This window comes from Pseudophryne corroboree, chromosome 1 (genome assembly GCF_028390025.1).
Source record: "Pseudophryne corroboree isolate aPseCor3 chromosome 1, aPseCor3.hap2, whole genome shotgun sequence".
Lineage (NCBI taxonomy): Eukaryota > Metazoa > Chordata > Amphibia > Anura > Myobatrachidae > Pseudophryne > Pseudophryne corroboree.
The window spans coordinates 832,690,801-832,714,133 of NC_086444.1; the positions used below are offsets into that span (position 1 = coordinate 832,690,801).

Consider the following 23,333-nt stretch of genomic DNA (forward strand, 5'->3'; position numbering starts at 1 on the left):
CCCCAGGGCAATTCCACTGGATATATAATTTTTAAACAAATAATACTATGTGATCATGTGCAATCTGACTATCTGCACCATTATTATGTGTTCCAGAATCATAATATATATGATAAATATATAGCTTTTAAATAAGATACCATATTCTCACACTGACATACATATGAAAACCGATAATAAGCAGTTCCGGCTACTGTAATCTTTTACATGATGATTTTGGTATATACACATATACTACAGGTCACTACAAAGATATGAATCATGATATATAAGATCGCTAAACAAAACAAGAGATCTGTAACGATTTCTGACTAACTAGTTAACTCAGTATACAGTAATTATATAGGTCCCTGTGTCATATAGATATGTGCTTGGCATAAATATTTCCAAACGTTCCTAAATCTAAGATGTTTCATGCATGTTGTAACACTAAATATTGTAAATAGAATATCAACATGACAGATGATATAACTGAATTTATCATGATGAATCTTATATATTCCTATATTTTACTAATGTAATACCCTTATGGGGGTATAATTTTTAAACAAATAATACTATGTGATCATGGGCAATCTTACTATCTACACCAGTATTATGTGTTCCAGAATCATAATATATTTGATAAATATATATCGTTTAAATAAGACACAGATGAGTTAAATTAAATAGTAACAATACTCGTATGTTATGTTGGTAATAATGTAACGGGCTATTTTAACATAACAGATCCTATTTAGGAAAATGATGACATGATATGCCTAGTGACCCAATAGTTATTAAAACTTTTTACTGTAAATATAATGTTTGTGCATGCATACACCATGAGATATGTACTTCTATTAAGCACAAACAAGCATATTGGCATTCTACTCTAACATTTAGGGTAAAAGATTAGAATGGATCAAGGTAGCATAGCGTAAGGCAGATATAGGTTCAGCGGCCTCTTTGACAATCCATGTTATGGATATGAAGTAAACCCACCATTAATAAGCATTAAAAAGGATACCAAGAATATGATTTGAACATATGGCCCCAGATTTTCAAATAAAGGATGTGTAGCGTATCTCCTTATTTAATCCTAACGGAGTCATAGTATTCAACAGGCAAATGTATCTAGATTTTTTCTTTAGTGACTACTTAGTAATGTTACCACCACTAATACCTAGCTCAAACTGTTATAGATCATACATTTTCACCTTTTTGTGATTACTAGTGTGGAAGCGTAGAAAGTGTCATGCCAAAACTTGTAATTTTCTTCATGTTGCTTATATCTCTTTGTGTATTTTTAATGATATAATTTTTAAAAAGCATCTTAGTCATGCCGATATATTTATAAACGAATGGGCCTATTAAGCAGTAAATTACACCAAATGTGTGGAGCAGTTAATGAATCTTTTTTATTTCTGTTTTATTGTTATTTCTGTCAGAGAACTTCTGAGTGATATGAATATATTGGCATGCTTGGCATGGTCCACAGGGATAACAGACAGATAATGATGGATTCTTCCTCTGATGCTTGGAAAAGTGACTTCTAAACAAATTATCCCGTAAATTTGTTGATATCTTCCAGATGATCTGTATGGTCTTATCAAATTCTTTCTTCAGATCATAAACAGTGTTGAGTATATATCGATATTTGTGTAATGATGCATTGATGTGTATCCACTCTTTCCAGTATGTAACGATGTATCTTATTTGGCACAAGGTGCGTTCTTTTGTCTTGGATATAAGTAAGGATACACTTGAAGTTTTATTGGTTGCATTATAAGATTTCTGCAGGTTCTGTTTTTCATAGACCATCATAGTGTATATCTTTAACTAATCTTGCTCTTTTTCTATAAATTTCAACATCCGATCAATTTCTTCTGGTTCGGATATATCCTCCTTTTGGAATTGATCTCAGAGTGACGGGATAATGGGAACTGATGTGGTGTAAAATGCTGTTGGCGGACGTGGTCTTACAGAAAACAGCGGCGATGATTTCTCCAACGGCTGTTTTGGAAATCTACAAGTCATGAAAAGTACAGGTTGAGTATCCCTTATCCAAAGTGCTTGGGACCAGAGGTATTTTGGATATCGGATTTTTCCGTATTTTGGAATAATTGCATACCATAATGAGATATCATGGTGATAGGAACTAAGTCTAAGCACAGAATGCATTTATGTTTCATATACACCTTATACACACAGCCTGGAGGTTATTTTAGCCAATATTTTTAATAACTTTGTGCATTAAACAAAGTGTGTCTACATTCACACAATTCATTTATGTTTCATGTACACCTTATACACACAGCCTAAAGGTCATTTAATACAATATTTTTAATAACTTTGTGTATTAAACAAACTTTGTGTACATTGAGCCATCAGAAAACAAAGGTTTCACTATCTGTTCTAATCCAAACATTCCGTATTTCGGAATATTCCGTATTTCGGAATATTTGGATATGGGATACTCAACCTGTATTATTATTGTGACTTATATCCGATGTAAGTTTAAGTACTAAGTCGCTATTATTAAGAAGTTTAATAATTTTTCTAGACGGGTTGATATTAACACTACGGGAGCGGGCAGAGGAAGGTGAGGAATCCACCTCAGATGTTATAGATTACACCAGATCAATCCTACGAAAAAAAACTTTGTCCCTAACCCTCAAATATGCACCCAAGTACAGCTATTCACTGAACTATTCTCCAACCAGCGCAATAATTAATATGATATTTAATCTACACAGAGTGCAAAAGAGACACAAAGGGTACCATAGCAAATTATTGGTTGATAGATAATCCATCGTATGTGCATGATATCATGGACATACTGAATAAAATGTATGGGATTACACTAATACAAATCTTCGTAAGTGCTTAACCACAAAAATGCTGGCTTTTTCCGTTATACTTTCAGTACCAGAGACAAAAGGGTCTACCGGATTGTACATGTACAGTACTAATGTACTTTCGGCAATAAGCACAGCGTAGAAACATTAGGATCAATTACTTTGAGGAAATCAAAATCAGACTTGGTTATAGTTCCACCATTAAAACCTCACTTAATGAGCTTTTCATAGACTATGAGTAAATTGGACGTAGGATTAAATCAGAGTCTCTGGTACGTAGTGGTGTCAGCTAGTTGACTGTATGTCTCCTTCAGTTTTTTTTTTCCGTAGGATTGATCTGGTGTAATCTATAACATCTGAGGTGGATTCCTCACCTTCCTCTGCCCGCTCCCGTAGAGTGTTAATATCAACCCGTCTAGAAAAATTATTAAACTTCTTAATAATAGCGACTTAGTACTTAAACTTACATCGGATATAAGTCACAATAATAATACTTTTCATGACTTGTAGATTTCCAAAACAGCCGTTGGAGAAATCATCGGCGCTGTTTTCCGTAAGACCACGTCCGCCAACAGCATTTTACACCACATCAGTTCCCATTATCCCGTCACTCTGAGATCAATTCCAAAAGGAGGATATATCCGAACCAGAAGAAATTGATCGGATGTTGAAATTTATAGAAAAAGAGCAAAATTAGTTAAAGATATACACTATGATGGTCTATGAAAAACAGAACCTGCAGAAATCTTATAATGCAACCAATAAAACTTCAAGTATATCCTTACTTATATCCAAGACAAGAGAACGCACCTTGTGCCAAATAAGATACATCGTTACATACTGGAAAGAGTGGATACACATCAATGCATCATTACACAAATATCGATATATACTCAACACTGTTTATGATCTGAAGAAACAATTTGATAAGACCATACAGATCATCTGGAAGATATCAACAAATTTACGGGATAATTTGTTTAGAAGTCACTTTTCCAAGCATCAGAGGAAAAATCCATCATTATCTGTCTGTTATCCCTGTGGACCATGTCAAGCATGCCAATATATTCATATCACTCAGAAGTTCTCTGACAGAAATAACAATAAAACAGAAATAAAAAAGATTAATTAACTGCTCCACACATTTGGTGTAATTTACTGCTTAATAGGCCCATTCGTTTATAAATACAGGTTGAGTATCCCATATCCGGAATGCTCGGGACCAGGAGCATTCCGGATATGGGATTTTTCCGGATAACAGATTACCTGTTATCTGTATGGGTTTCGGGGGTCCAGCGAGTCGGCAGGGGGGACTGCCGTGAGCCCAGCACGACGGTGAGGGGTCCCGGGGATCTGGCGCATCAGTGGGGGAGTCCGAGGGGTCAGCGGCGGGTACTGGGAGTCAGCTGCGGTGAGGGAATGGCTGCAAAGCCACTCCCCCACCTGTCTGTGATTGGCCGCAGACTCTAGTGACGTCATGACGCCGGCCGCGTCATGACGTCACTACAGGACTGAAATATTCTGGTTTTCGGAATATTTCGGTTAACGGGTGTCCGGATAACGGATACCCGACCTGTATATTGGCATGACTAAGATGCTTTTTAAAAATTATATCATTAAACATACACAAAGAGATATAAGCAACATGAAGAAAATTACAAGTTTTGGCGTGACACTTTCTACGCTTCCACACTAGTAATCACAAAAAGGTGAAAATGTATGATCTAGAACAGTTTGAGCTAGGTATAAGTGGTGGTAACATTACTAAGTAGTCACTAAAGAAAAAATCTAGATACATTTGCCTGTTGAATACTATGACTCCGTTAGGATTAAATAAGGAGATACGCTACACATCCTTTATTTGAAAATCTGGGGCCATATGTCAAAATCATATTCTTGGTATCCTGTTTAATGCTTATTAATGGTGGGTTTACGTCATATCCATAACATGGATTGTCAAAGAGGCCGCTGAACCTATATCTGTCCTTACGCTATGCTACCTTGATCCATTCTAATCTTTTACCCTAAATGTTAGAGTAGAATGCCAATATGCTTGTTTGTGCTTAATATAAGTACATATCTCATAGTTTATGCATGCACAAACATTATATTTACAGTAAAAAGTTTTAATAACTATTGGGTCACTAGGCATATCATGTCATCATTTTCCTAAATAGGATCTGTTATGTTAAAATAGCCCGTTACATTATTACCAACATAACATACGAGTATTGTTACTATTTAATTTAACTCATCTGTGTCTTATTTAAACGATATATATTTATCATATATATTATGATTCTGGAACACATAATACTGGTGTAGATAGTAAGATTGCCCATGGTCACATAGTATTATTTGTTTAAAAATTATATATCCAGTGGAATTGCCCTGGGGATTATCACAACCTTGGGATGGTGATACATGCTACCTATTATATAGCCTGTTCACTAGAGTTGATTTGTTTTTGTTTTTTTTAATTCACATTCAATACCATTCATATATATCAATCCCATTAGCTTACCAAGTTGCAATGTTACAGATGCCAGGGCTGAAACTAGGGGGGGGGGGGGGGGGGGGGGGCTAGGGGGGCATGTGACCCAGGCGCAGGATTTAGAGGGGCGCTGAGAGAGAGACCCGGCGGGTACAGTCCAAGGCAGCAGCTGCGATGCAAGCGCAGCTCCGCTTGGTGCCTGTCAGTGAACTGTGAAGCAGAAGAACACGGAGCTGTGCAGCTGTGAGAGGCGGACCCGGGGTGGAGCTGTTACACAGAAGCCGGGCTCTCCTTGAAGCACTGTTTGAAGCCGCGCCTCCCGAGTCCGCCTTTCACAGCCGCCACTGACCCTCGATGCTCCGCCTGCCAAAGCCGCTCAGGGACACACTGTTCTATCCCTGCACGCTGTCCCAGCTATACGGCAGCGACCATCCGCCCTCCAGTTACTAGAAGACAGTCCGGCTGGAGGAGAAGTGGCGGGACAGCAGAGTATCAGTGAGTGTATTCAATTTCTGCTGCACCCGCCTCCTCTGCAAGTGATCTGCTGTATGTGGTGGCTGGTCACTGCTCCAGGACCAGCCACCCATGTGCTGCTGCGGACCAGGCCCGTCCCCATCCCTCCACTGAGTCCATCATTCAACTGTGTCTGGGGCTCCACAGGACAAAGGAGTAAAGATCTTCCTCATGGTAGGCATGTATTGTAGTGCAGCGTACAGGGGATAGTGTAGTAATAGTAATGTAGTGTTATTGTTGGTAATGCAGATGTAGTGTAGTGTAATGAAGTAATATATAGTACAGCATATAGGGTATGTAGTGCAGTGTATAGGAGCATGTAATGTAGTGCAGCATATAGGGGATAGTGTAGTAATGTAGTGCAGCATATAGGGGCATGTACGTAGTGTAGTGTATAGGAGCATGTAATGTAGTGCAGTGTATAGGGGACAGTGTAGTAATATAGTGCAGCATATAGGGGCATGTACGCAGTGTAGTGTATAGAAACATGTAATGTAGTGCAGTGTATGGGGGATAGTGTAGTAATGTAGTGCAGCATATAGGGGCATGTACGTAGTGTAGTGCAATATAAAGGGCACTTAGTGTAATCATGTAGTGCAGTGATGTGGTGCAATGTGTGGGGACACATAGGGGCTATGTGACAGATGCTTAGGACATTTGGAGCACATGAGGCGCAATTTTGTTCAATGGTATCCCCTTTCTAAATATTTGATAACATGATAATTTTTTGTGTAATGAGAGGGGAAGGGGGGGCCCAAAATGCTTCCTTGCCCCGGGTGCTGACAAGTCTAGTTTTGGCCCTGCAGATGCGCTAATGCACTGTCCTAGCATAATTGGGCAAAACAACAATTCGCACAACCGTCGCTGAAACAGCGAACAAACAATTTGCAACGCCCTCGATCGGACATAACAGCCTAAAGAATAATGCTAGTCCGTTGGCTATGTGGATACATCACGGCTGTATCAACCCGAACAATTGCAGCCCGCGTCGACCAAAAATGAATGATTTCGCCCATCAATTTGTTAACTAGTTATGCCACAGAGGCATGTAGTGCCTCATGGCTCATTGTGGTAATTAGTTCCTAGATCAGCCTTAAAACATGGGGAGGTGAACCTTCAGTCCTCGAGCTGTTGTTGAACTACACATACCAGCATGCCCTGCAACAGTTTTGCTACATTGTTGATGTAAGCATTTTGCTATATCAATGTGTTAACTAGTTATGCCACAGAGGTATGTAGTGCCTCATGGCTTATTGAGGTCATTAGTTCCTAGATAATGGATAGGCAGAACTAGCAGGCTAGGCTGCATATGCAGGCAGTCAGCTGCCATTTTTCTCATTGGAGCGGCTGCGTGTGATGTCATGTAGCCACCCTGAAAACCCTGCCGACCCCCCGTTTTCCACATACCACCTCCACAACGATCCGTCACCACCTCCCCGCCTACCCCGTGAATGCCTCTGCCTGTCAATCAGGCAGAGGCGTTCGCACTTATTGCACGCCGTGCATGTGCAAGCGATACGACCTGAATAAACCACATTGTTTGCAACTTGGGAAATGCTTTGTGTTGGAATTTGTTTTTTTATAAATATGATAAAAAATAAAATGTGTACTCCCACATGTCCAATTGGTACTTGCTATTCAATAGGGAAGCCATTCCTGTCCTATTTTTGTAATCCTGGGATTCATGATTGAAAAAAAATCTCAAGCCTGGCATTCCTGGGATCCTGTCATCGAAGGTTCACTCTGAGTGACTACAAACTACAGACATTTCATATCACAAGAACAAAACTGCACACATTGGCTCCCACATGAAATTAAGCACACACAGTGGCCTATGACAACACGCTGCCACATTGCATTTATCACCTGAACCGCTGGAAGAGCAGACGTAAACTCCAGCTGTGGGGGATGCGATCCTGGCAGTTGGCGCAAGGTCTGCCAGTCAGTCATGGGGGCTGGCAGTGGCAGCAGCCGCATTTTGCCTGCTATGGGGTGGCACTTACATGTGGCTCTCCACTGGAACGGGCCTCAAGCTGACCATGGCTTTCCCCTCACAGCCACGTTTTCTAACACTTTTTTTTAATTATACTAAACACTGCTTTTTTATTTAATAAAGTGCAGGTTTATAGATGTAGAGATGTTGCCAATAGCATTGGGACTGGGGAGAGAGTGGAGTGGTAGGGGCAGATAGGGACAGTGGAGGGAGAGATGCATATTTTTTTCAATATAGTATTATATATCTATATATTGTTAACGCTGTTCCTCACCTCTGTGGTGGCACCGGGAGCCACTAGACGGTGCACGATGGAGCTCCGTTCTCCACACATACTCTATGTACACTGCACCCCCACCATATACTTTATATACACTGCACCCCCATCCTCTTCCATATTCTGCACCCCCCCACCATACACTGTCCCTATATACACACTGCACTCCCATATAGTGCCCCCTCTATACAGGGCACCCCTGTCCTCCATATTCTGCTTCCGCCATATACCGCACACTCTGCACACCCTTCTCTATACACTGTGCTGCAACCCCAGCCTGGGACTCAGCCACAAGTAGCAGCAGTAACCAGGAAACGGATTTAGGAATGACCAGACAATCCCGCAGTAATCAGAGCGAGACACCGGGGACAAGTGTAGCCACTTACCCGCAGGTGAAGAAGGGAAAATCAGTCTGGCAGGAAGAGGTGATACGCTGTGTGGAGTGAGCAGTGCGGTAACCGGGAGGAGGAGGGGTCGGTGCTGGGGCTGCAGATAATATTGGTAAGGAGAAGGCAGATAACTGGCTCAGATGCTATATATATACTGCACGCCGGCAGAAGGGAGGGGTCCTGTGCTTGCCCCTCCCACACCCCGCACAGGCCATGCCCAGACCCAGGGCCAGACTGCCCACCTGGCACTTCTGGCAAATGTCAGAAGGGCTGATGGGCAGGTGGGCCGGTCCGGTCACAGAGAAGCTGGGAAGGGCGCGCCAGCGCAGCTCCTGGCTCTCTGTTTGTGCCCTCTGCCGCGCAAAAATGGGGGCGTGCCACGAGTCCACGCCCCCTGACTTGCTGCACGCACCGTGTCCACACGTCCACTTCCCCACCCGTGCTGTGCACTTCAATAAAAATGGAGGTGTGCCGCAAGTCCACGCCCTCATGACTGACAGCACGCCCACTCCTCCAACAAGTATGTGCACAAGGATGCCAGGTTGAATTTGGTCCCCAGTCCATCCATCCCTGCCCAGACCCCTATGGCCAGCTGCTGGTGGCTACTGGCATCCTCTCCCGCCAGACTTGCCGGGAGCTGTGCGGGGTCTGGTGAGCTTACATGTGCCGGTGATGGTGTATATAGTGCAGTATTATTATAGCGTGCCCAGTACAGGTACATACCTCCCAACATGACCCTCTCCAGGAGGGATAAAATGTTCTCCTCCTAAACTTCCTTCTTAATTCATGATTGCCGGCACCTGTGTTGAACAGGTTAATGGATAAGAAAGGTGTTTCATCACAGGTGATGGCAATCATACATCAAGAAGGAAGTTCAGGAGCAGAGCATTCTATCCCTCCTGGAAAGAGTCATGATGGGAGGTATGCAGGTAGACAGTGTGTGCGGCTACCTCCCCCTCCCCCCCCCCCCCCCTTATAGCCCGCCCACATGTCTGTAATTTTTAGATGCTTATAACAATTTTTTTTATATAAATGAGCACTTTTTTATTATGTATAATATAAGGCCACATAAAAATTAAGGGCAAAAGATGACTTGTAGTGACATATTTGATTATAGAGGAGATATTGGGGGTAATTCAGACCTGATCGCTGGGCTGCAAACTTTGCTGTCCTGCGTTCAGATTGTCGCCGCCTCCATGGGAGTGTAAATTTGCTGTGCAAGTGTGCGATCCCATGTGTACGCAGAGCTGCAAAAATCCAATTTGTGCAGTGTCTGCACAGCCCAGAACTTACTCCTACAGTGCGATGAGAACAGGCTGATCGGAACCAAAGCTGACATCACACACCCTCCCTGAAATCGATTGGGAACGCCTGCTTTTTTCCAGACACTCACAATAAACAGTCAGTTACCACCCACAAACAGCTTCATCCTGTCAATCAACTTGCGAACGCCCGTGCAATCTGATTTTTCGCACCATCCAGTGACTGCCCTTTGTTGCTGTCCAACTCGCGTGCGCATTGTGGTGCATACGCATGCGCAGTTAGTACCTGATCGTCCGCTGTATGAAAATGCACACCTGCGATCAGGTATGAAATACCCCATTGATTGCAGAGTTAATTTTGCGGGGCCGCGCATTGTTCATCATTGGTGCCTACATACTGAACGATATGAATGAGTTTTCGTTCATTAATGAACGAGAACGTTCATATTGTCACTGAACTCTTTCAGTATGTAGGACCCATTAGATACACTGATTAAATCTTAACTAAAACAAAGCAAAAAAAGTGACTAAGACTAAAACTAAATTTAAAATCCTTGTCAAAGAACACTGGCATTAACACTGCAAGTAGGGTTTTAAATAAAATTATACGTTCTAGATATCTGCTGGAAATAAATATGACCTGCAGTGAAGGAAATATGACTGTGTATTGCACTTGTTTGTTCTAACAAGTTAAAGCCATTAATTTGTATATGATATATGGGAGCACTACGCTAAGTCAGACTCCATATGTAACAGAAAATTATAGTCTACAGCATACATTATGTTACTTGGGGGCATATTCATGATCTGTTATGGGCCCATTTTTGTAACAGGCCCACTCATTTGATGTGGCCTTCTAGCATTCAGCAAACTCCAAAAACTGAAAGTTTTAAGAGTTTATCGGCGGATACCATCTTCAGATGGTATTGATTCCCAGAGCCTGCTCCTACCTATGGGAAGGAGGCCCAGGGTTGAGAAAAAGGATCAAAGCGACTTTTTGCCACTGCCGCACTGTGGGATCTGCAGCTGTGCGCATGTGTGAACTCGGGTCACACATGCACACTGGGCAGACCTTGCACGGTAAGTAACACTGCTTTTCTGGTAGAAGTCTACATAATTCTCTAAGGGGACTGCAGTCTGACCATATATACCAAGGTCCAAAAATGTAGCTATTTGGAGCCTGGCTTTGGCTTTTCCACAAATGGCGGTAGTCGCTTTATGCCTATGGAGGCATTTTCACAGGACAGAGATCTTTCGATCCCTCTCTTGCACCTTCCTCTATTGTTTCTTGGCAAATGACACTGCCAGCATGCGCAGTGTCAGACAGTGCGGAGAAGTATATTGAAAATGAAAAAGACTCCGTGTTTGTGACTGGATGTAATTAGCAGGGACAGCTGGTTCTCACAGCCGCTGTCCCTGCAAGCTAACTTTGATACATACCGGGGATATTTTGTCAAATTCAGTCATATAGTCACTTTTCGAATCTGCTGTGCTGCTATTGTGACCACCATCCCAATAGACTACTGTATATCAATACACTTTACAAAAAGAAGTTGGGCTTGTGTTCGAAGTTGCAGCACTATAGACAAGAGAGGCCGGATGTAATGACGCCTGGGTTCGGTGGTAGTGCGGGATGCTGGCCAAACTCGGATGTTTTTTATTTAAAGGAGCAATCACGTACATGGCACGGTTTTGCCTTGTAAGTGATTGCTCCTTTAAAAAAATGTCCGAGTTCGGACAGCATCCCGAACGGACGCCAATCTTGGGCGTCATTACATCCGTCATCTGATCTTAATTTATAGAAATGGTAAACCATAGATAGCTCAGGTTATAATGTGCAAGGGGGCGAGACAAGCGAACAGTTGTAATGAAATATGGATGAAAATATGTTGGCTATTACTAAGATGTTTTCATGGAAATTGCAAACTTCCTGCACCCTACATTCATGTCAGCAAAATGCAAATATCTGTTTGGCCTACAGATGGAGCATCATGAACAGAAAACCTGTAAGGAATTCTTCTAGCCAATTGGATACTTTTCTACAACAATGTATATGATCATGTGACTTCCTGATAAACTAATCATACACTCGGCTACTGGTAATTTCCTTATGCCTGCTTTAGGAGATCTTTGGTCACATTAGATCATCAACATGCTCTACCTAAGTGCGTTACTTCTGCTGCATGTAAGTTCAGCTTTCTCAGGAAAAATTCTGGCCTGGCCGACAGATGGTAGTCATTTTATGAATCTAAACATGGTTCTTGAGGATCTTGCACATAAAGGCCATGAAATTACTGTGCTGGTTCCTTCAGCCAACTTAATTATGGACACCAAGAAAACGACACCTTTAAAATTTGAAGTTTTTCCAGTTGCTTTTTCAAAGGAGAAAAACGAACAGCTTCTGGAGGAATTCCTGCAGTTCTGGATTTATGATCTGCCTAATATTTCTTATTGGGATTTTTTTTTACGCATGAAAAAAGCCTTAGCAGATACTCTGGAGGTAGAGCAACTTGTGTGTGATGGCATAATAACTAACAAGGAAATATTAAAAAAGCTACAGGAGGAAAAGTTTGATGTCCTGGTTGCAGATCCATTAGCTCCCTGTGGCGAGCTTGTTGCGGAGATTATCGGAGTGCCTTTTATCTATTCTTTCAGGTTCTCAATGGGTAATGTAATGGAAAGATTGTGCGGTCAAACACCAGCACCATTCTCTTATGTACCTGGTGCAATGGCTGGATTCACTGATAAAATGTCCTTTGTTGAAAGATTGAGAAATTCTATTTTCTATTTATCGCAAGATACCATATTTTATTTCATGTTTTCAGCCTCCTGGAATGATTATTACAGTAAGGCAATAGGTAAGATCACTTTATAGTGTTTCGTATACTCTAATATGTTAAATTGGTGTATGCTTCCTCCAAGCTGGATTTAGGGGGACATTTACTAAGCAGTGATAAGCGCGGAAAAGTGAGCCAGGGGAGAAGTTGCCCCATCAACCAATCAGCAGCTCTGTATAATTTTATAGTATGCAAATTATAGATGTTACTTCAGTGCTGATTGGTTGCCATGGGCACTTCTCCACTGGCTCACTTCTCCACTCTTATCACTGCTTAGTAAATGTCCCCCTTAGTGTGCCTCCTTGTTTCACGTTACCCTTATTATTTATTTTGGGAAGCAATTATTAAGTAAACATTCAAGTGAAAGATTATCTTTCCTGCAAAGAAACACAGTTGGTTCTGGGAAAGCTTATACCTCTGTGCTGATTAAAACAAGGACAGTAATCTATCCAGCACTTGTGTAACACTATCACAGATTAGACAAGCATGGTTAATGAGAAACTAGTGCAAAATCATCAGCCTGGTTCCTAGGGCACTTCTATGTTACCAGATTTATGTAGTTATGGTTCTGGTGAACCACAGTAATATTACCAGGTTATGCTACTCAACATCTGCTTTGTAAAGGCCGATACACACTAAACGATATGAACGATGAAAGATATTGGTGAATGATTTCCCTTGAGCTTGCAGGCATACTTGATGAAGGATATTGTGCATACACACTGAACGACTTTTCAAACGATGTGAATGATGAACGATATTGCTAGCATCGTCTGGGACACTAGTGGTGGCTAATTTAAATAATTGGCTGGCGTTACAGAGTGGCTGTTGGATGAATATTGTTCATATTGTCCATCATTCATCGTTCACCGCGTACACACTGAACGATATTCACTTTTACATTAAAGATATAGGCAAAATTGAGCTGCAAGTTCGGAAGACAGAAACCCTAGCTGACGGGTGGGGACGCACATTGGCCGTCATTCCGAGTGGATCGCTTGCTAGCTGCTTTTAGCAGCAGTGCAAACGCTAAGCCGCCGCCCTCTGGGAGTGTATCTTAGCTTAGCAGAAGTGCGAACGAAAGAGTAGCAGAATTGCTACTAAAAAATTTCATGACATTTCTGAGTAGCTCCAGACCTACTCCTATCTTGCGATGACTGCAGTCAGTTTGGTTCCTGGTTTGACGTCACAAACACGCCCTGCGTTCGGCCACCCACTCCCCCGTTTCTCCACCCACTCCCCCGTTTCTCCAGCCACTCCTGCGTTTTTGCCTGGCATGCCTGCGTTTTTTAGCACACTCCCTGAAAACGCCGAGTTGCCGCCCATAAACACCTACTTCCTGTCAATCATACTACGAACACTTGAGCGACTGAAAAACGTTGCTCGAGCTTGGGTAAAACTACAACGTTTTGTGTGAAAGTACTTAGCGCATGCGCGCTGCGTACCATGCGCATGCGCAGAATTGCCGTTTTTTCACTTGATCGCTGCGCTGTGAAAAACGGCAACGAGCGATCAACTCGGAATGACCACCATTGTTCATTGCATACACACTGGACTATAGTGTGAACGATATAGTATCGCTCATAAAGCCCAAAATGAGCGATATAGTTCACAATATCTTGTAGTGTGTATGGGCCTTAAGTTAGCTGGCTTTTGGAGATCAACAAACTGCACGGTACAGATTTAATGAAGTGGAAATGTTGCTAAATAAGTTGAAAAGTTATTTCTATCTTTTTGATAGGTCTACTTCCAGTTACAAACCAATAATCCTTTCATAGCTTCCACTACTATTTGTAGTATAACTAGGCATGGAACCTTTAGTGCACAAGGCCTGAATGCACTCCTGATTCAGTCGCAATTGTCCAAAATTGCTAGGACCGTATGTGCAGTGATGTCACTGGGACCCTAGTATCAGTGTGCTTTACGCTACAACTTGATTAACGAGAAGAAGGGACCATTGCTCAAAGCAGGGATGCATTGCCTCCGATTTGGGGGCTTGCTAAAGCCAGAGACTGTGTTTTCCAATGCAGATTCACAGGACTTGGCACCTTTGTTGCAGTGGATATTGTGATCCTATGCTTTGACTTCAGGTGCAGCCAGTGGATCAGAGAAGCCAGCAGTGGGCGTCTTTTTACACAGATGCCATTTCTCACAGAGGCTGAGTTTAAAGATGCAGCGGCGGCGATATTTGGGTCCACTCTGAATCAGGTCCACAGTACCACCACATTGCTGATGTCTGTCACTTCTCCCAGGCTGAAAACCAGGAGACACATGAAAGTCAACATACTGTAAGAAGTGAAATTTACAGGTCCCTTGGGGGTGGATAGCTTGAAAATATTGTGGCTGCTGATGTTCATATAAGCTGGTGATTTTTTGCAACTATGCATGCATCTAAGGCCATAGGAAGGCACGGCACATGCATCCCACAGTGTCTACGCATATGGGGAGGTCATTCAGGTGTGGTTGCATCTGCGCCCATCATTGCAAAGTACTGATTTTCTGTACTTTGCGCAATTGCAGGACCCGTTCTGCACATGCGTAAATGGATCCTGCAGCATAGGACTCTGACCGGTATCAGACTTTCTCAGGGGCGGGAAGGGAGCAGCAAAGGGCTCTGGCCTGAGAAGGGAAGAGGGCGGATTGAAGAGGTTAGAGATGTCCGTCGTAGGATCCCGATGAGTATTTTAGCCCTACAACTAACCCACCCCTAACTCTAACCATCCCCTCCCACAGCCTAACCCTCCTCCTAGTGCCTATAACCCTAGCCCTAAATCTAACCCTTACCCTAATACTCACCTTGGGCATCTGTTGGCATTGTGAGCGTCATGATTCTGGCCATCGGATTCCCCCCTGCTGGGATCCTGACTACATACCCTTCCAAGTCTGATCTTTATCCTGTTACTAATGCATGTCATGACCACTGTATATGTTTAATAAATGCTTTTCCTAACAAGTATTACTATTTTTATTCTCATCAGGTCGACCTACCTCACTTTGTGAAATTATGGGAAAAGCAGAAATGTGGCTCATTCGGACATACTGGGATTTTGAGTATCCACGACCATTGCTTCCTAACTTTGAGTTTGTAGGAGGTCTGCACTGCAAACCAGCAAAACCTTTACCAGAGGTAATTCACTCTTCTATGCACATACGTGAAAATTCTGCAAAACAAATGAGTACATAAAATGGAATAGGTGGAAATAGAAAGTTATATGGTATAGATGTGTAAAACAGATTTAAAATCATAAAACTTAAGAAATACATAAAAAAAATATCTAGATTAAAAACATGGAAACTAACTAGAACGCCACTTGCTACAACTAAAGCTTTGATTATATAAATTAGGTAGGTATGCTTTTCTTACCATGGGGAATATTCTTCATGAAAAAATTGTGCAGTGAGAATTGTTAGTTTTCCATACTCATTGTATTCTCTCACAATTTGTTCATGATTCGTTATGCCTCCATGAGAAAATTATCACTTACGAAAAACTGGTCTTTTTGAGAAGACAGTTTTTCGAAAAGTGATCATTTTCCCCTCTGGCTGCCGGCTGCAGAATGGAGCACTGCCGCCGCAGTCACCCCAACCCCCTGCCGGCATCCTCTCCAGCTGCAGAAATCACTCCAACCTGGATATTGTTGCCGCATAATGTGGCACCCAGCCCCACCGGAACATTATTATAGTGGGGTTGCCTGGTGATCACACTGCAGCCGCAGGCCCCTGGCCGCCGGGACATTATTATAGTGGGGCTGCCCGGTGATCACACTGAAGCCGCAGGCCCCTGGCCACCAGGACATTATTATAGTGGTGCTGTTTGGCGATCACACTGCAGCCGCGGACTCCCCCACCCCCTTCCCCGCTGCTGCACAAGCTGCAGTATAAACCATTGATGTTTCCGATTTGATAGAGATGCTTTGCCAGTCAATGCCAAGATTGTGATGCATACTTCACTCTGATAGCTCCTGACGTCACTCCTGCTGCGTACACAAGGAAGTATAAAGTCTGTGTCTATAGTAGAGCCCCTTGGTGCATGCACAAACTATCTCTGTCCTTTAAAAATGCATAGAAGCATAGCATCGATGGTTAAACCATCAAATGGTTCACAAGCAGTTTTCACACGACATAGCAAGGCGTGTTGCAATTGTGGCAATGCCGCAACTATTCAATGTCTCCCTTATGATAGTTGAGTGTTGATGGAGTTGAAAAAGTGTGTTTGTTAGAATACTATTTTGTTTTAATATAATTTTATGGAAAATATAAAAAAAAATTACTCGCATTTGTTTGTTAAAGGAAATGGAAAAGATTGTTGAAAGCTCAGGAGAACACGGCATTGTGGTATTTTCTCTTGGCTCTATGGTGAAAAACCTGACAGATGAAAGAAGTAACGTAATTGCTGCTGCTCTGAGCCAGTTGCCGCAGAAGGTAATACTGCCTTTCCAATAAGTTTATGTTACACCGCATATGTGTCCAGCACGACGGTGTTTCCTTGAACTACTTCCTTTTTTCCCAACTAAAATTTTCAACTCAAAATACTTATTTGATTTGAATTCTGACTCCCTGCTTTATCTTATTGGGGTAACACAAGTTTAATGCCCTGGGCAATCATATGATTACATGGGTGTCCTGGTTTTCTAAGTGGGAGCCTAATTCTTGTCCGCTTTATGAGTGATTCCTAACTACACAACTGAGTTACTTATTAACAACAAAGCGCAAACGTACAAATGTGTACCAAAGAGCCACCTTGCTTGTATTGTGTAACTTATACTAGGAATGCTATATAACTGTTGATTGGTTAGAATGCACAATCTTGATATATGACCTGATATTGTAAACCAAAGATTTACTCTGCCTACTCACCACAGATATATATATATATATATATATATATATATACACACACACATACTGTGTGTGTATAGCATCTATCTATCTATTATATATATATATATATATATATATATATATAATAAGAATTTACTTACCGATAATTCTATTTCTCTGAGTCCGTAGTGGATGCTGGGGTTCCTGAAAGGACCATGGGGAATAGCGGCTCCGCAGGAGACAGGGCACAAAAGTAAAGCTTTCCGATCAGGTGGTGTGCACTGGCTCCTCCCCCTATGACCCTCCTCCAAGCCAGTTAGGTACTGTGCCCGGACGAGCGTACACAATAAGGGAGGAATTTTGAATCCCGGGTAAGACTCATACCAGCCACACCAATCACACCGTACAACTTGTGATCTAAACCCAGTTAACAGTATGATAACAGCGGAGCCTCTGAAAAGATGGCTCACAACAATAAAAACCCGATTTTTGTAACTATGTACAAGTATTGCAGATAATCCGCACTTGGGATGGGCGCCCAGCATCCACTACGGACTCAGAGAAATAGAATTATCGGTAAGTAAATTCTTATTTTCTCTATCGTCCTAGTGGATGCTGGGGTTCCTGAAAGGACCATGGGGATTATACCAAAGCTCCCAAACGGGCGGGAGAGTGCGGATGACTCTGCAGCACCGAATGAGAGAACTCCAGGTCCTCCTTAGCCAGGGTATCAAATTTGTAGAATTTAGCAAACGTGTTTGCCCCTGACCAAGTAGCTGCTCGGCAAAGTTGTAAAGCCGAGACCCCTCGGGCAGCCGCCCAAGATGAGCCCACCTTCCTTGTGGAATGGGCATTTACATATTTTGGCTGTGGCAGGCCTGCCACAGAATGTGCAAGCTGAATTGTATTACACATCCAACTAGCAATAGTCTGCTTAGAAGCAAGAGCACCCAGTTTGTTGGGTGCATACAGGATAACAGCAAGTCAGTTTTCCTGACTCCAGCCGTCCTGGAACATATTTTCAGGGCCCTGACAACATCTAGCAACTTGGAGTCCTCCAAGTCCCTAGTAGGTGCAAGGCACCACAATAAGCTGGTTCAGGTGAAACACTGACACCACCTTAGGGAGAGAACTGGGGACGAGTCCGCAGCTCTGCCCTGTCCGAATGGACAAACAGATATGGGCTTTTTTGAGAAAAAACCACCAATTTGACACTCGCCTGGTCCAGGCCAGGGCCAAGAGCATGGTCACTTTTCATGTGAGATGCTTCAAATCCACAGATTTGACTGGTTTTAAACCAATGTGATTTGAGGAATCCCAGAACTACGTTGAGATCCCACAGTGCCACTGGAGGCACAAAAGGGGGTTGTATATGCAATACTCCCTTGACAAACTTCTGGACTTCAGGAACTGAAGCCAATTCTTTCTGGAAGAAAATCGACAGGGCCGAAATTTGAACCTTAATGGACCCCAATTTGAGGCCCATAGACACTCCTGTTTGCAGGAAATGCAGGAAACGACCGAGTTGAAATTTCTTTGTGGGGCCTTCCTGGCCTCACACCACGCAACATATTTTCGCCACATGTGGTGATAATGTTGTGCGGTCACCTCCTTTCTGGCTTTGACCAGGGTAGGAATGACCTCTTCCGGAATGCCTTTTTCCCTTAGGATCCGGCTTTCCACCGCCATGCCGACAAACGCAGCTGCGGTAAGTCTTGGAACAGACATGGTACTTGCTGAAGCAAGTCCCTTCTTAGCGGCAGAGGCCATAAGACCTCTGTAAGCATCTCTTGAAGTTCCGGGTACCAAGTCCTTCTTGGCCAATCCGGAGCCATGAGTATAGTTCTTACTCCTCTACGTCTTATAATTCTCAGCACCTTAGGTATGAGAAGCAGAGGAGGGAACACATACACCGACTGGTACACCCACGGTGTTACCAGAACGTCCACAGCTATTGCCTGAGGGTCTCTTGACCTGGCGCAATACCTGTCCCGTTTTTTGTTCAGACCGGACGCCATCATGTCCACCTTTGGTATTTCCCAACGGTTTACAATCATGTGGAAAAAACTTCCCGATGAAGTTTCCACTCTCCCGGGTGGAGGTCGTGCCTGCTGAGGAAGTCTGCTTCCCAGTTTCCATTCCCGGGATGAAACACTGCTGACAGTGCTATCACATGATTTTCTGCCCAGCGAAAAGTCCTTGCAGTTTTTGCCATTGCCCTCCTGCTTCTTGTGTCGCCCTGTCTGTTTACGTGGGCGACTGCCGTGATGTTTTTCCCACTGGATCAATACCGGCTGACCTTGAAGCAGAGGTCTTGCTAAGCTTAGAGCATTATAAATTTACCCTTAGCTCCAGTATATTTATGTGGAGAAAAGTCTCCAGACTTGATCACACTCCCTGGAAATTTTTTCCTTGTGTGACTGCTCCCCAGCCTCTCGGGCTGGGCTCCGTGGTCACCAGCATCCAATCCTGAATGCCGAATCTGCGGCCCTCTAGAAGATGAGCACTCTATAACCACCACAGGAGAGACACCCTTGTCCTTGGATATAGGGTTATCCGCTGATGCATCTGAAGATGCGATCCGGACCATTTGTCCAGCAGATCCCACTGAAAAGTTCTTGCGTGAAATCTGCCGAATGGAATTGCTTCGTAGGAAGCCACCATTTTTACCAGGACCCTTGTGCAATGATGCACTGTTTTTAGGAGGTTCCTGACTAGCTCGGATAACTCCCTGGCTTTCTCTTCCGGGAGAAACACCTTTTTCTGGACTGTGTCCAGAATCATCCCTAGGCACAGCAGACGTGTCGTCGGGATCAGCTGCGATTTTGGAATATTTAGAATCCACCCGTGCTGTTGTAGCAGTATCCGAGATAGTGCTACTCCGACCTCCAACTGTTCCCTGGACTATGCCCTTATCAGGAGATCGTCCAAGTAAGGGATAATTAAGACGCCTTTTCTTCGAAGAAGAATCATCATTTCGGCCATTACCTTGGTAAAGACCCGGGGTGCCGTGGACAATCCAAACGGCAGCGTCTGAAACTGATAGTGACAGTTCTGCACCACGAACCTGAGGTACCCTTAGTGAGAAGGGCAAATTTGGGACATAGAGGTAAGCATCCCTGATGTCCCGGGACACTATATAGTCCCCTTCTTCCTGGTTCGTTATCACTGCTCTGAGTGACTCCATCTTGATTTGAACCTTTGTAAGTGTTCAAAAAATTTTTTTTTTTTTTTTAGAATAAGTCTCACCTAGCCTTCTGGCTTCAGTACCACAATATAGTGTGGAATAATACCCCTTTTCTTGTAGTAGGAGGGGTAATTTAATTATCACCTGCTGGGAATACAGCTTGTGAATTTTTTCCCATACTGCCTCCTTGTCGGAGGGAGACCTTGGTAAAGCAGACTTCAGGAGCCTGCGAAGGGGAAACGTCTCGACATTCCAATCTGTACCCCTGGGATACTACTTGTAGGATCCAGGGGTCCTGTACGGTCTCAGCGCCATGCTGAGAACTTGTCAGAAGCGGTGGAACGCTTCTGTTCCTGGGAATGGGCTGCCTGCTGCAGTCTTCTTCCCTTTCCTCTATCCCTGGGCAGATATGATCTTATAGGGACGAAAGGACTGAGGCTGAAAAGACGGTGTCTTTTTCTGCAGAGATGTGACTTAGGGTAAAAACGGCGGATTTTCCAGCAGTTGCCGTGGCCACCAGGTCCGATGGACCGACCCCAAATAACTCCTCTTCCTTTATACGGCAATACACCTTTGTGCCGTTTGGAATCTGCATCACCTGACCACTGTCGTGTCCATAACATCTTCTGGCAGATATGGACATCGCATTTACTCTTGATGCCAGAGTGCAAATATCCCTCTGTGCATCTCGCATATATAGAAATGCATCCTTTAAATGCTCTATAGTCAATAAAATACTGTCCCTGTCAAGGGTATCAATATTTTTAGTCAGGGAATCCGACCAAGCCACCCCAGCTCTGCACATCCAGGCTGAGGCGATCGCTGGTCGCAGTATAACACCAGTATGTGTGTATATACTTTTTATGATATTTTCCAGCCTCCTGTCAGCTGGTCCTTGAGGACGGCCCTATCTATAGACGGTACCGCCACTTGTTTTGATAAGCGTGTGAGCGCCTTATCCACCCTAAGGGGTGTTTCCCAACGCGCCCTAACTTCTGGCGGGAAAGGGTATACCGCCCATAATTTTCTATCGGGGGGAACCCACGCATCATCACACACTTTATTTAATTTATCTGATTCAGGAAAAACTACGGTAGTTTTTTCACATCCCACATAATACCCTCTTTTGTGGTACTTGTAGTATCAGAAATATGAAACACCTCCTTCATTGCCTTTAACGTGTGGCCCTAATAAGGAATACGTTTGTTTATTCACCGTCGACACTGGATTCAGTGTCCCTGTCTGTGTCTGTGTCGACCGACTAAAGTAAACGGGCGTTTTAAAACCCCTGACGGTGTTTTTGAGACGTCTGGACCGGTACTAATTGTTTGTCGGCCGTCTCATGTCGTCAACCGACCTTGCAGCGTGTTGACATTATCACGTAATTCCCTAAATAAGCCATCCATTCCGGTGTCGACTCCCTAGAGAGTGACATCACCATTACAGGCAATTGCTCCGCCTCCTCACCAACATCGTCCTCATACATGTCGACACACACGTACCGACACACAGCACACACACAGGGAATGCTCTGATAGAGGACAGGACCCACTAGCCCTTTGGAGAGACAGAGGGAGAGTTTACCAGCACACACCAAAAACGCTATAATTATATAGGGACAACCTTATATAAGTGTTTTCCCTTATAGCATCTTTTTTATATATTTCTAACGCCAAATTAGTGCCCCCCCTCTCTGTTTTAACCCTGTTTCTGTAGTGCAGTGCAGGGGAGAGCCTGGGAGCCTTCCCTCCAGCCTTTCTGTGAGGGAAAATGGCGCTGTGTGCTGAGGAGATAGGCCCCGCCCCTTTTTCGGCGGCCTCGTCTCCCGCTCTTAACGGATTCTGGCAGGGGTTAAATATCTCCATATAGCCTCCGGAGGCTATATGTGAGGTATTTTTAGCCAAAATAGGTATTCATTTGCCTCCCAGGGCGCCCCCCTCCCAGCGCCCTGCACCCTCAGTGACTGCCGTGTGAAGTGTGCTGAGAGGAAAATGGCGCACAGCTGCAGTGCTGTGCGCTACCTTTAGAAGACTGAGGAGTCTTCTGCCGCCGATTCTGGACCTCTTCTTACTTCAGCATCTGCAAGGGGGCCGGCGGCAAGGCTCCGGTGACCATCCAGGCTGTACCTGTGATCGTCCCTCTGGAGCTGATGTCCAGTAGCCAAGAAGCCAATCCATCCTGCACGCAGGTGAGTTCACTTCTTCTCCCCTAAGTCCCTCGTTGCAGTGATCCTGTTGCCAGCAGGACTCACTGTAAAATAAAAAACCTAAGCTAAACTTTTCTAAGCAGCTCTTTAGGAGAGCCACCTAGATTGCACCCTTCTCGGCCGGGCACAAAAATCTAACTGGCTTGGAGGAGGGTCATAGGGGGAGGAGCCAGTGCACACCACCTGATCGGAAAGCTTTACTTTTGTGCCCTGTCTCCTGCGGAGCCGCTATTCCCCATGGTCCTTTCAGGAACCCCAGCATCCACTAGGACGATAGAGAAATATATATATATATATACTGGTATGCTAACTGTACCACACCTACCCTGTTTTATAGAAGTGTATGGAGTGTGCTGTAAAGGAATAAGTATACATCTCTTGAGTTTACTCTATTCTGTTAAAGAATCCTTAGATATGTTCAACTGCTGTTTCATTTATGAAACAAACATGATATGGGAATTGTGACAACTGCGGAGGGAAGAGAGGAACTGGCTTGAGGGCAAGTAATCGGTGC

At 43.7% G+C, this 23,333-nt stretch overlaps 1 protein-coding gene across 11 annotated transcripts in view; it reads left to right on the forward strand.

Annotated features, from left to right (window-relative positions):
- LOC134911739 (UDP-glucuronosyltransferase 2A2-like) overlaps positions 1–23,333 on the forward strand; it is a 240,192-nt gene that overhangs the window by 107,667 nt on the left and 109,192 nt on the right. For 8 of the 11 annotated variants that reach the window (XM_063919806.1, XM_063919826.1, XM_063919829.1 and 5 more), the window contains exons 2-3: positions 15,584–15,732; positions 16,896–17,027. In XM_063919806.1, the coding sequence (XP_063775876.1) occupies positions 15,610–15,732; positions 16,896–17,027 (255 nt within the window). In that variant the 5' untranslated portion in view covers positions 15,584–15,609. Of the gene's footprint in view, positions 1–11,905; positions 12,627–15,583; positions 15,733–16,895; positions 17,028–23,333 lie in introns of those variants that run through there. The other 3 variants (XM_063919810.1, XM_063919831.1, XM_063919833.1) reach the window with 3 other exon arrangements.